The sequence below is a fragment of the Buteo buteo genome, chromosome 3, assembly GCF_964188355.1.
Source record: "Buteo buteo chromosome 3, bButBut1.hap1.1, whole genome shotgun sequence".
NCBI lineage: Eukaryota > Metazoa > Chordata > Aves > Accipitriformes > Accipitridae > Buteo > Buteo buteo.
This window is the reverse complement of record NC_134173.1, coordinates 20,385,143-20,399,697: the sequence shown is the minus strand read 5'-3', so window position 1 is coordinate 20,399,697 and position 14,555 is coordinate 20,385,143. Positions and strand designations below refer to the sequence as shown.

The window sequence follows — 14,555 nt, the reverse complement described above, 5'->3', positions numbered from 1 at the left end:
CTTCTCCCCAACAAGTTATTAGTGTATTTCATCTCATCCCTCCTTCTCCCCTCCCAACGCACACCGCTTTGTTGAGGGAAATCCACAGCAGGGTGTCCTTTAACAATACACTAGGTGTCATCCCACAGAGTAAACTTTAAAAAAAAAAACACCACGACTGCAACAAACCCTGACTTCAAATCAGACAAGCCAGGAGATCATTGTCTAACGGACCAAAATATTTGGACAGTCACCTTTCTTTGAGCAACTAAGTTTTTACTAAGCAGTTGCAATTGAAAACAACAGAAATCTGTTTCACAGACGCTGGTAATAGGAAATCATCTCTCCTTGTAAAAAAGACACAGGTTAACCCTAAGAAACATCTGTCTTCAGACCTCCTTTTAAGATAGAATACTGCCAAAGTATTTTTAAATTGTCACAAAAAAATGTTTCTGCTGATAATTCCAGAGGATGAACTTTGTTTTACAGTAAACACACTTCAACCCCCACCCTCTTCCCACCCCTGCGAGACCCATGGGGCTGTTCCTGCTGCCATGCAGGGCGCAGAACTGCCACAGCACCCCAACGCCATCCTGCTCCCTGGTTGGTGTTAGTGCTGTTGCCCCAGCAGACTGTGATGCCCTTGCCCTTTCTGAGCATGCACTGAGGTACCACTGTACAACTGCACCAAGTAACAGCTATAAATCCACTCAGTTGTCTCCTCCATCCCAAGTATTTTTGTCACCCACTTCTTTTCTAACACAGCCAACACTCCTGCAACCCCGTTTATATTTTCTGTTCTTTATGAAATACTCTTTAATTATTCCTATCTCCTACTTCAAAAAGTCTGTATGAGCTTCTCCCACTTCCAAATACACATGCTACTTTTTACCACTCCAAGTATCTGATGGAAGTAAACTCATACCCACTTACTAGTTGTTAACATCTTGCAGCTTTATCCATTTTTTTCCTCGTCTTTTCAAGCAGATAATACAGATAATTCAAGATAATAATTTCAAGATAATACAGATTTCTGTATTATTTTAAAATTTTACAGCTACTTTCAAAAGAATATTTTACTTTCAGAAGAATATCACATTTGCATTTTCCTCAGTACATCTTCAATTCTGAGTGATGTCAGGAAGATATTCCTATATAAGAGCAGGAACAACTTCTCCTTCCACAGGTACCTAACAAATTAAGAGTGGAAAAAAAGTTACAGGGCAGGAACTACATACTAATTGGTTTTACTATGCCTGAGTTACTGTTACATTATTCTTGACTGGAACTAGAAGTGATGCGCACATGGGAAGGAGCCTGCTGTCCATACAGTCTCTTGTTCAATGCCTGTTCGCTCTTCATCACAAGGCACCCTGAGCATTCATACAAGCATAAGGAGTAAGTACTCTGCAAAAGTTCACCTAGTAATTAAAAATCAGTTCAAAACATGTACTTTACATCTCTTTTCCGGGTAACCAGGTCTCTTGCCTAAGCCCCATTTCTTTCAGAAGTAATTTCACAGACATCAGATCCCAAGTACTCTTGAATAATTTATGGACTAGAGGGTAACTTTCATGAGTATCTGTAGCCTCCTACTAATAAATAGTTAACTGTCTGCTCATTAACAGTACTAAGAATAAAAAAGCATTAAATTTCACAACCTGGGAATTTTTTTTAGTTTTTCATTGAGCTGCCTTACATATTTCAGGAATGCTAAGATTTGATATATCAAGTGTTACAATATTAAGAAATTCCAACTAATAACATGACCAATAAAATTTATTAAACATTATATTTACAACTATTTACATATCCTTCCATAGATTACTATTAAAATAGACAATATACAATTTAAGAATTTTAGTTCAAAGGCATTTTGTTGGAAAAAAATAGGCTCTGTTATGAGACCGCCATATAAGAGCAAAAGGGTTTTTTTTGTTTTCCACAAAAATATTTTCAGTATAGTAAGTCATAGGTATGGCATTACAACAGCAGACTAATATGAAATATGATTTTGTAAATATTACAATTGTTTAGGTATCAGTTATTGAAGTAAAGAAGTTAAGAGTTCTGTGAAGCATGCAATACATTTCAGTTTCAATTCTTTTACAGTTATGGTGATGAAGCAAGCAGCTAAATCAAACACATGCCATACAAAAAAGAACTGCCAACCGGGAACACACTACACTTAATAAAAACTACAACTTTGGTCCAATAAAACATTAGACAAAAACAGTTTTACAGTTAAAATATCTACTTTATACAGGTTTGAACATTAATTACAAGATTATTTACATTTGCACAATATGTATAAAATAAATTATTTAAAAATGAAGATGATATTACATCTTTTTCCAAAAAGAAAACTGTACAGTAATTTACAAAATATAAGATTAATAGACTATTTTCCTCCAAGTCTTACATTTTCTTCCACAGGCTTTTTCATCATTTTTCTGCAGGAGTTCAACTATTACTGAAGTTTCATAATACAAAGCTTTATAGCAGATTTTAAGTATCTTTTCTTTTGGTGGCTGTTTTAGTTATTAACAGCTTCCAGCGCTGTTAACTCCCCATGTTTCATCATCTTTTTCAGCAATAAGCTCTAAAGCTACAGGCAACTTTAAAATACAGATAATGGCAGTTACTGGAACACTGACTTTAAAATCAGCATCAGTCTTCTGTGTTTGAACAAGAGCCTGTGCCACACTTCTGTGAAGAAATACCCGAATTTTTGAGAAAGGTAGTATTCCACAGAATTAAGTGCTCTGTCTTAAAAGAAAAATACTTTTCTGTATCACTGCACCTCAATCTCTAGTTGTCCAAGGGAAAGGGTGAGCCAGAAGATGCTAGTTGTCATATTGGTGTCAATTCAAAGTCATCATTAACATCAACAAGAGGAACATAAAACTCCTGGATTTCATAAATGCTGATAGATTTGTATGTAGCCGGATCAAGTTCTTGTAGTTTAAGCTGCCACTCCAGTCTCTGTACCGCATTTAAAGCTGCTGCTTCATGCTGCTGCCTCATCAAAAGGCACGTCTATTTTAAAATTGAGAAAGAAATTATTTCAGTATTTGAAAAAATATTGCAACAAGTTTGAAAACAGAAAAAATATCTAGGAGCCTCTCTGGTGGTAGTAATTTATTTCTCCACTATGTATTTAGAAATTTGCTGATTCTTCCATTACACTATATAGCAACAAAGGTTAAGTTTTTATACTGCTAGACCCTCCTTTATGTTGCCCTCAAAACCTCTACAATAGCATATGATACTCCATACAAATCTACTATTTTTTCATCTATTTATTCATCTCATCTTCATAGTGACATTAGAGTTTTGGGGTTTTTTAAAGTGGAAAGACAAAGTGTACCTTTAATTTATCAAACTTATCATCAACATCCTGTAACCACGACATAAACTGTCTTGCATTAAATCGATCCCTCACTGATGTTTTGCTGTCATCCGCCTGCAAAAAAAAATTTATTCAAACTGTAAGTTATGTGATGATTCAGCCTTAAACATACTTTAAAAGATAAAATCTACTTTGTGGGACCTTCATAAGCAATGCTTCAGATGGGAAAAGAGAGTCAAAGTATCACAGTATATATGAGCATAAGTGTTGACCACTACTTTCACTGTGAGCCAGCTGCTCACTAAAAAATGGATATTTTCAGATTCCCTCAAGCTCTTCACTGTACTCTATTTTTGAAGTTTAGAGTAGGAGGCTTAAAGATTTATGCCTTAAAATCTTAATCAGTACAATGCAGATCCTTCCACAAAATTGTTCTCTCTTTTCTCTTTAAAATTCAGTAACAAATTAAATGAATATTCCCTCATGGAAAAGCAAACACATTAATAAAGGAAAACTTAAGCAGCCTGAATTAACTGGCTACACAAGTATTCAAAAGCAATAATAAAAAATATTTTTACCATCAAAATCCCCAAAAGGAGATTTAAAAAAGTGAGCAGATATGTCTTATGTCCTGCTCAATGAAATAATTATTTTTTTGTTTTAAAAACTATTTAATAAGAATCTGGTATATCACATCTGTCCATCATGAGAAACTAGATATTCTATAGATAGTCCTAAAGCCAGACTATGCCAATTTAACATTTAAATAATAATCACTAAATAGAACAAGCTGCTGTTACTTTTCTTAGGGAAAGAAAGGAAAAGACACTGCAGGAATTTGTACACTGTAGCAATAGGCAAGAACAGGAAAAAAACCCCTGCGAAGACTGAAATCTCTACAAAACAGCTGAGATTTCAGATATCAAGGACAGCTGAACAGGTTGGCTCTAGAAAGAGCCCTCAACAACACTGTCTTGTAACCCTGAACTGTAGGCATTTAGGTGAGCTGTGACCAGCTAACAGTTGAACACCAGAAACTTGGGCCGCTTTCCTCCCCCATCTGTGGTTTGACCCGTATGACTGCAAAGTACAGTTCTCAAGGTCTGCCCAACATGTGCAGCCATAAAGGCAAGCCTTCAAAGACTCAGAATTCCCATAAAAACAGTTCTGAGGTGGTCATTTTCCCGAAAAATAAACCAGATCTTTGCTTACAAATCTTTCCCAGCTATTTGCTCAAATACAAGAAAAGTTTTGTCAGAAATATTTCTTTATTGGAAAACAAAATAACAAAATTAAGAGTTGCTAGCGGGGTAACAGGAAAGTGGAAGAATGCCTTGCAAGACAATGGTTTCCTATGCATCTACATTCTTCTCATGAAGCAAATTTAAATCAAAGCATCAAGCTGGTAGTTTAAAACATTTCAATTATAATTATAATTAAAAAATATACTTTGCTGAACATTATGTGCAGTATTAACTTTTCTAAGAAAAATTACCACAGACTGAAACACAAAGCTGTTGAGGTAGTGAGGGGGAAGGAGAGGCATTTTACTACTATTATTATATAGGCAGTCAAAAAAGCTGCAATACTTGGAGGGGTGGGGGGCAGGCTGGTGGGGACCACAACAACTCCCCCAATAAAGATTCCTTTTGCTTCACAGAATTCAAATATAGAAATCAACTGTAAAATATTAACTATAAAAAAGCAGTTATATGCATAACTCAGATGCATCTCAAATTTCTAAAAAGCTCAGGGCCTCTAAATGGGGGCAGAAAAAAAGCAAAACATTCTGAACTTCAGAACTAACAATGATGATATTTGGACTGTTAACAGAAGAGAAAAAAAATCTCATTTTTGCCCTATCAGTTAGATTTACTAAGGAAATGATAAGTTAAAGAATTATCAGTACAAAGCTTAAAATGGGAGAACAAGAGAATCTCCATAAACTGCTATCTCCTGCTGAACCACCTTTGTTTTGCATAGCCCTAGTTCTTTAAAGACGGTAAAAAAAAAATGTAGTAACAGACTGAGGAAACACTGGAAGCTGTAATAATTCTATAAGGGGCTCCAGGACTAAAGTAGAATTCCACATATGTTGGAAACGTAGGTGTTTCATTTTAAAATGCCCAACATCCAATGCATCAACACTTTTATTACATCCAAAACATCACATTTCTTCCTTGCATTATGTGTTCCTCACCGACACTGAAACAGGTTCTGAATGCTGTTTCTGTTAGTTAGCAGACCTGTTCACAAAATACCAACACCATGAAATTATATTCTTTTAGAGATATAGTTGCAGCAAACCTCTGAGTGCTAGTCCATAAAAGGTATACTGCTCATTTGTTTTAATCAGGACTAAATGCCACCACTGAACATGTAAATAACATGGTGCATATAAATAATATAGAGCTTGAGGTGACTTCGAAAAAAATAATTTCATCTGGTAGCATTCAACATTTCACTGTTGGTCATCTGTTTTTTTATGGAACAGTTCTAATGACCGCCTTATAGAGAGGAGAAAAGTATAATGTGAATATCTCCACAAAACATTTCCAAATTTCACAAACTGATCTCATCACTTCACACACTACTGCATTCCAATCCTCTGGACTACTTACAAAAATAATCTTACATTCTGATAATTTGTTGTTGTTGTTTAAGCTGTATTTGTAAGCTTCCAAAATACATTGTTTATGACTGAAATTTGGTCTCACAAAAATCAGCAGAGTAATGTTCTCATTTTATCCTTCTCATAATTTCTGGAGGTGAAAGAAAACCAGACATGGCACAAACCAGAAAATCAGTGTGTATATACCCATATCCTCTTGTTATTGTATACCCAAATGAGGCCTAATCAAAGTAATGATCTATAATAAGCAAAATCTTAATTCCAAACAAATCAATGACAATTTCAGTATGGGAAGAGAATTCACTCCAAACACTCCTTTTGAGTCAGGCTAGACAGACATTTTTGTCTGAAAAACATCTCTTTACCTGAGCATCCAGAGGCACATTATAAACCTCGGCATCCAGCAGAACAGTGCAGGCACTGAATGGTAGCGTTTGATTAGCTAGTGTTCTTGCTGCTCGATAATGAACACGTAGAACTTCTTGTTCATTAGAAACAATAAGCTTTTCCTAATTGAATGAGATATCAACATATAAGTATACATTTGATAAATTGAGCATTTCAGTTTGATTCATAAAAATGTCCATTCATTTAAACATTTCTTTTTAAGGCCTACACTTTTGAACAGTGTGAGAAATGGCCTGGTGGAGGGAAGAGCGGTTGTTAATCTAAGCAAATCCAAAATTCAATTTAATGATGCAAAGAGTGTTCCCTGAAAGTCAGAACTGAAAACACCTTCTCCCTCCACACCGTTGGCTGAATGTCATGCCCAGATTTTCCACTTAGTGCTACTGGGGCAACTTCTAGTTAATCAAGAAGGTGAAAGATTAAAGGTATGAGGAACACAGGGCTGGGATATAGGTTTGTGAGTCTCAAATGTACAAAGATTTTTGTCACATGCTTGTCATGCCAGGCACAATGGCCAAGCAAACTGAAGCAGAAATACAATTTGCAGGATAGAATTTTATTTTATTTTAATTTTTTTTTTTAAACCATATGCAGAAACTCCATAAATTCATAGCTGGACAAAGATTCTTTCCTGAACTAAGACAAGAAAATATAGCTCACTTGGCCACATTTGACTTATAGTTGGAAAAAGTGGATTTGATTTGGAGAACAGTCTATTTGAGCAAAATAACTAAAAATATGCAGAATTTTATAAGACCTAAAAGAATGTATCTGTGCATTTATTGCTCTGCAACACAATGGCTCTAATTTTTATCAAAAGAAAATAAGGTGGATTATAAAAGCTCTGAAAACAGAAAAAGCAGCATCTTTCCTTTGGTTACAACTAATTTCTTTTCAGTCAGAACTTGAACCATGTTTACATTCTTTGTGTGTGTTATTTTATACCTAGCTTTACAGTGAAATGCTGAATTCAAGTGAAACCCCTCCCTCATCTGGTTTGTTAAGCCACATTGAAATAAACTTAATCAAAAAACTACCACACTGGGTTTTAATGAGCCTGCTGCTTGTATAACTGTGTGGAAACCCTTAAAGATACATTCTATGTGAGAAAGGGGTCCTGTCTGTGTCCACAAGCAATCTGGCTCACAATACTGCCACGACATCTAAATCTAGGCTGCCAAAGAAAAACGTTTGGGCAACGTAAAAATAAAGAATACTCTTAAACCAGGAATATTTTCTCAATTTCTGTATTCAAATTCAGTGAAGCCTACAGATGTAGTTCTAACATAATTTTAGGCAGTTTTTCCAAGCAGAATATTGCAAATAATGTTTTAGTCTTAGAGCCACGTGTCTTCTACCAATACAGAATTTACTCTTGCTTCAATTCTTTTAACTCAGTCAATTTGGTTCTGAAGTCTACAACCGTTATTAACTTTCAAAACTAGACTCTGCAGCTTTCTTCCCACTCCCCACTGCCCCTGGGAAAAATCTGGGCCACATCTTAGAGCAATTAACAGGAAAAAGCTGCTATCTTACTGACTTAAGTATTCTGCTAACAGTTGTCCAAAACCATTTTTTTTTTATTTACAAGTTTCTCCAATTCATTAATTTGGATAGAAGGCAGATTTCTTCTCAGGCATTGTTAAATTGAGCAAAATACAGTCTGTCCATTGAAAAAGAAAAAACCCTAAAGCTTAAAGTTGGGAAATAAAAAAATAAATTATGTTATTCTTACCCTTTCAATACTGTGCTGTAAACGTAGTTTCATCCTTACAACCTCCTGTTGTTTAAATAGTTCCTTAAGTGGGTCCGACAGTGAGGGAGGTGGTGTAATCTGTGCAGAAATTTTTATAAATAGTATAGTGAATATGTATTTAATGTATGTTTAACATTGCCTGTATGATTTCAGCATTTATTTAAAAAAAAAAAAAGTAGTATTTTTTAGGGAAAATATGAGTGTTTTGTACATTCCATTAATTATGTGACTTCAATCCATTTGCAATGAAAGGTTTTGAGGATTCTTTACCATAAAGTTAATAAAACCAACTGAAATAGCATTTCAAACTGTTTAGTACTTTTAACCAGTCACTGTCAGCATGCCATAGCTATTCTTTAAAAGGGCTATACGTTAGAAGACAGTAAAAATACAATTTGCTTTCAATTTTAAAGACTCTTTAAAGCACAACTGTTTACTTTGAGAAGTTAAAAACCGACTAGACAAATACAAAGTAAGATAAAGAAAAATACTGCTAAAAAAATAAGTCACTGGATATATCTATACAGTGTCACTGGCATTTTACATGGCACAAAAGATAACTGACCATATTCCTAATCTTACAATCATGCAGAACACAAGCAAGCACAGAAAGTACACTACAGCCCCAGGCAGTGGCTTCCCACAGTGTTTCCTCCTGTCAGTTATTCAAATAATTTTTTAAAAAAGCTTATGCCTAAAAAAAATAATAATTAAAAAAATCAAATAGACTTGAATGAGCTATCAACACTGTTACTGATTGGCTATACTCTAAACCTTTTGCGTTTTTAGTCAATTACTGTAAATTACTGTCCTGACTGAGCTATATGAAAAACACCAAAAAGGCACCTGGAGCTCTCATTGCAACTACAGAAATCAGATGTTTCTTGAGAAGTAACTAATTAACATCTTGGGAGTTTTAAAGCTCCACCCAAAGTTTACTTTTCTCTATGCAAGTTCTGTTGAATGGTTCAGCATGGTTTTTAACAACTGCTAGATGCAAGAGCATTGATACTGCTTTGGAGAGACTCATCAAAACTAAATGAAATACTGCTTACTACCACTGATACTCAGAAAACACAGCTGAAATACATACCTACAGGTATTATACACTACTTTGTACCTAACAAACACATAGACATATATAATTCTATTCAGTAATATGGATCCAGCAACTGTCAAGAAATAATAAATCCATTATGAAAATATGGACACATTGCATTACTACTATCAATCCTGCACCTATACACTCCAGTAACAAAGTGATTTATCTACCAAAAGTTATTAAATTATTGTTATCTTTGAAAATTATTTCAGAAAATTTTTTTCCCCAACTGGAAGTTAGCCAATGGCTTTGGAATTAAAGAACATATTGAATAATGAATTGCGGTTCATTCCTTAAGTTATTATTTGGTATAAAATGACATTGAACTCCTTCATGTTTCAAACTACTATGCAAGATACACTTCACTTCTCTCAATGAAAACGGTTTGGCTCCCAAACCAGTGAGTAATATTTATGGCATATGACATTTTGCATAAGTCATCAGTATTAAAAACGAACACACACACACACACAAAAACCCAAACCACAAACATCTACTGGAATAATCTGTCTCCATCATAATGGATAGTGTGTTTTAAGTTTAGCCTGAGATATACTGCAATCAAGTTTTGCCTGGAAACTTTGCATTCATGGCACAGTACAACAGTGCTGTCATAGTCTTTCAGTAAGAGAAGACGCTTGTAGCAACACCAAGCTTTTATTTGATTAATTTTACTCACCCCCAAAAGATCTCTCAAAAACCTCAGTGCTTTTTCTAACAGAGAAGCACACAGCATAAGAAACAAGATAAACAATCTGTCTGTAAATATTCTTTCAGTTTATGCAGCTAAGTTATTGTCACGGTTTAAACCCAGGCAGCAACGAAGCACCATGCTGCTGCTTGCTTGCTCCTTCCCCCAGTGGAATGGGGAGGAGTAAATGTAAGGAAAAGCTCAAAAAGCTTGTTCGTCAAGACAAGGACAGGGAGGGATCACTCACCAGTTATGGTCAGGGGCAAAACCTTTTGACTCAGGGAAAAAAACCAAAATCAATTTAACTTGTTACCAATCAAATTAAAACAGGTTATTGAGAAGTAAAACCAAACCTTAGAACACCTTCCCCCCACCCCTCCCTCCTTCCCAGGCACAACTCCACTCCCAATTTTCTCTACCTCCTCCCTGCCAGCAGCACAGGGGGACCAGGAATGGGGGTTGTGGTCAGTTCATCACACACTGTCTCTGCCGCTCCTTCCTCCTCAGGGGCAGGACTCCTCACTCATCCCCTGCTCCAGCGTGGGGTCCCTCCCATGGGAGACAGTCCTCCATGAACTTCTCTAATGTGGGTGCTTCCCATGGGCTGCAGTTCTTCATGACCTGCTCCAGCATGGGTCCTTTCCAGGGGCTGCAGCCCTTCAGTCACAGACTGCTCTGGTGTGGGCTTCTCCCCGGGCTGCAGGTGGGCATCTGCTCCCCTGCTCCCCTCCATGGGCTGGGGGGGGACAGCCTGCCGTCTCACCACGGGCTGCAGGGGCAAACCCTCCTCCCCTCCTTCCTCCTCACTGACCTCAGTATCTGCAGAGGGGTTTCTTTCACATTCCAGTCCCCCCACTCACTGCAGGTTCCCCTTCTTAAATCTGTTCTCCCAGAGGCACTACCACTGTCGCTGATGGGCTCGGCCTGGGCCAGAGTCGGGCCCGACTTGGAGCCGGGGAAGCTTCGAGCAGCTTCTCACAGGAGCCACCCCTGCGGCCCCTCCCCTGCTGCCAAAATCCCACCACACAAATGCAATACATTTATCCAGAAATAAAAATTTCTGAGTTGGCAAGCATCCATATCACCTGAAAAATTTCAAATATTATAAAATGTTATTCCCTTACAGGCCGTTTAATTTTGCAAAAGAAATAAGAATCAACACTGTAGGGAATAACTGGACAGGACTTGATTAGACAGCAAACTGGTGTGGACTTTTATTTAAACGCATAAGAGAACCCTGCCTCTGTGAAGGTGCTACGACATCACAGCAGACTCTGTTCAGATCCCAGATTACTGCTTTTGCCGATCGGGCACATCCCGATTTTTGTAAGCGACAGCTAACCACCGTTCCGCGCTCCCTGGCAGCCCGGTTGGCGGACGCCGGCCGGCCAGCGGCGTCCCGAGCAGCAGGCGGCGCCCTAGCGCTGCGGACGGGGCGGCGGGCAGGCCCCGCCGGCCGGAGACCGCCGTGCGGGCCGGGGGCACCCCCCGGGGCGAGGGCACCCCCCGGGGCGAGGGCCTCTCGGCAGCACCAGCTGCGGCCTTCGACCGACCGCCCGGCCGGCCGAGGCGGGACCCGCAATGGCCTCGGATCCATTCTGCGCGAGCACTAAGCGCCAGCAGCACGAAAGGCTGCCTGTGCGGCGGCTACCGGTTTTTATGATCCCAGAGATCGCTACTGCCTCTGCATGCACTTACAAAAACTTGGGTCAGCCCTATACTGTCTCCCAAAACATAAAGCTAAATACAGGACTGAGCTTGCTGACGGTAATGTCTGAAACTACGAACTTCTTCCTCTCTTCTTGGAAACACGGGAATAAAGAGCCTCAGATCCTCAAGGCCTGCAAACAGGATTTGAGTAGTCTCACACCACCTGCTGGAAATCCCAATTTGTGAACCAGCACTGGATTTGGACAAAAGAAATAAACTTTCTGCTCTTAAAGGAAAGTGAAGATAAAGGTTTCAAGGCAACAGCAGCCAGATCTTCTAGTCAAAGAGACTGTTAGTAAAGAGGCTGCAAAAAGTTGTAGGGAAAATATGAACATGTATATTGGACTTGCAAGAACAGAGCATGAAACAGAATGCCACAAGGAAAAGCTGACCTCAGTTTTCTGTATAACCAAAGTAAGTTATCAAACTAGTTTCTTAAGGGCCCAAACTCCATACAGAAGAGAGGGAAAACAAAGGGGCCCTGCCTTCTCGAACGTTTTCTAATCCCAGTCTGAGAAACTACCCAGAAAAACTGGACAGAACTCAGCCTTTCACCTCTCTGCTCCACTTGACTAGAAGGCAGTCATCGAAACAGGTTTGTTCAGTAATAGCTAAGGTTCAAGGCATACCCTCACCATCTCAAACCCATGAAAATCAATTAAGAAAGTTTCTTGCATGCCTTGCATCCTTCATAACAACTACACCAAGAACAGTAACTCTTCACTCCATAAACCTTCAAGCCTCCTTTGTGCCTGTTACAAAAAAGAGAGCAACACTGAAGCTAACTCAGATTCACACATACACAAATTTTCTGCAATTATTTTCACACATCCCTATCCCCCCTCACCCATGCCACCCAAATCAACCGGCCTGCTCTATTGCTATAGTATTTCATGCATTGAGGAAGCAAGTTTCTGGTAACACCACTAAAATAAGCTTTTGCCACTTAAGTTTCTACAGCAATGCCAGAGAGACCGGACAGAATCCCTTTTACTAGAAACATATCTATAAAGTTTCTTTTACTAGAAACAAATCAAGATAGCCATTGGAAGCTGGAAATGAATCATCTTGGTACCTCTTCTCAGGAGACAGTACAGATAAAGATGACTGAACCCCACAGAACATACTGATGTAGCAATATGAAAGGCAACATAGCTAAGTACAATTTAAATTTACTATGTTAGAAGATTCAGATTTGTTTCCTTCTGGTTTGAACTGACCAGTTGTCTCCTATCTTACGTTTTGTATTTGCACTGGTGAGAGGGAAGCCACAATTTATACGTGATTATCCTTACAGCCTTAGGTGATACAGGTTATAAATTACAGTATATAAACAAGGCTGTAGAAATCAAACTTAAGTGCACCATCTCCTGGTTCCCACCTACAGGATGTATGAAGTTCATCAGATAAACTATAATGCATCAACAAAATTCCAGCACAGAGAACAGTATGTTACACAAACTACTCTGAGTCTCAGAATGTCAGAGCTAAATATATTGTCTTCACGTAGACCTTCACACAGTGATATCTAAGATACAGGAATAATTTAAGAAAGAGTATCTACTTTCCTATAGCTGATGTAAATTAATGAGGCAAAAATCAGTTTAACAGAGAATCATTAAAGAACCATCAAAGGAAAAATTTAAAAAACAATCCCGACAGAAACGTCATTTTATAGTTGCATATTAAATTACACATTATATGCATAACAACACATACATGTTATTAATATTCCACAACTGTAGAGAGACTAGGCATAGCCCTTATTTTCATATTGTTGGACAATGTGTAGAATATAGAAACATTCACTTCTGAGCATGAAATGCTCTCTGGTTTAGCTATATTCCTTTTTATGGTATTTGTAATAGGAACTATTATGATCGTGATTTTAAATGGTGACAAACTAAAATTATTAAACTGTATACACAAGCAAGCTTTGCAAAGAAGTTAAATCTGAACTACTAATAATTTTTTAAATTGTACCTTTTTTCTGGAAAGAAACATGAAAAATGTGATCAAAATAGTGTGTTTACACAAGTGACAGTAATCAAACAAAGTATTTAGCTGCAGTGTAGATGATTTTTCAGACAAAACTAAAATGCTTAAAATATCTCCCTCTTTAGATTAAAACTCCTGCTGCTTTTTTACACGTTACTCCTAATGGAAATAAACATCAATTTCATGATCATTTATTTTGGCTTCTCAGAATTTTTTTTCTTCTCTTTTGCTCCTAACAGCCTGGAATAAAAAAGTTCCTTCTGCAACTGTAGAAGATTAACAGTACCATGAAAGCATATACAAAACAAGTAACAGTTTAAATCATCAGTATCACCAGAACATGTATGTGTAGGGAAGCAACTCAGAAATCTAAATGAGATAAAAATCAATAAGTGTAATCCTTCAAGTACATATTCACATTTTTATCAACTTTTTTTAGGTTTTTCTTCTCAACAAGTAATTAAAAGCCATTGAGAATGGGGAGCATGCGTTCATCTCTGATATTTTTTGAACCTAAGTTACCCAAGAGTTTGCACTACCCCACTATCTAAATTTATTTTCATGAACTGCAGAGTCCCTGTTATACACAGCATGAGAGACAGGAAGGAAGTTTGAGGCAGGCTTTAATATCAAGTCAATAACCTTCCCTTTCTTACAGTGCCTACACACATTGCCATTTATGACAGGGAAATGAATTCTATTGCCCAGGTAGAGGATGGGCCAGGGAAAAATAGATGCCGTGATTCTCCACTTCCTGCTTATCCCAAATTAAGCACCAAAGTGTGATGCCAAAGCAGTTAATCGTAGCTTGGAAACGGTATGTTCTTGACTAGCAGATGATATTAAAAAAAAAAAAATCTCTGCTTCCAATGATAAAGATTTATTATAGAAGCTGCAACAGCCACTGAGAAAGACTTGTAGACTGAG

At 37.6% G+C, this 14,555-nt stretch overlaps 1 protein-coding gene across 8 annotated transcripts in view; it reads right to left on the bottom strand.

Annotated features, from left to right (window-relative positions):
- Positions 1–1,740: 1,740 nt before the first annotated feature.
- The window catches only part of ANKRD12 (ankyrin repeat domain 12), a 69,487-nt gene continuing 56,672 nt past the window's right edge, over positions 1,741–14,555 (bottom strand). For all 8 annotated transcript variants that reach the window (XM_075022995.1, XM_075022991.1, XM_075022997.1 and 5 more), the window contains 4 exons: positions 8,107–8,205; positions 6,329–6,472; positions 3,350–3,445; positions 1,741–3,018 (listed from right to left, as the gene is read on the bottom strand). In XM_075022995.1, the coding sequence (XP_074879096.1) occupies positions 2,833–3,018; positions 3,350–3,445; positions 6,329–6,472; positions 8,107–8,205 (525 nt within the window). In that variant the 3' untranslated portion in view covers positions 1,741–2,832. The remainder of the gene's footprint in view (positions 3,019–3,349; positions 3,446–6,328; positions 6,473–8,106; positions 8,206–14,555) is intronic.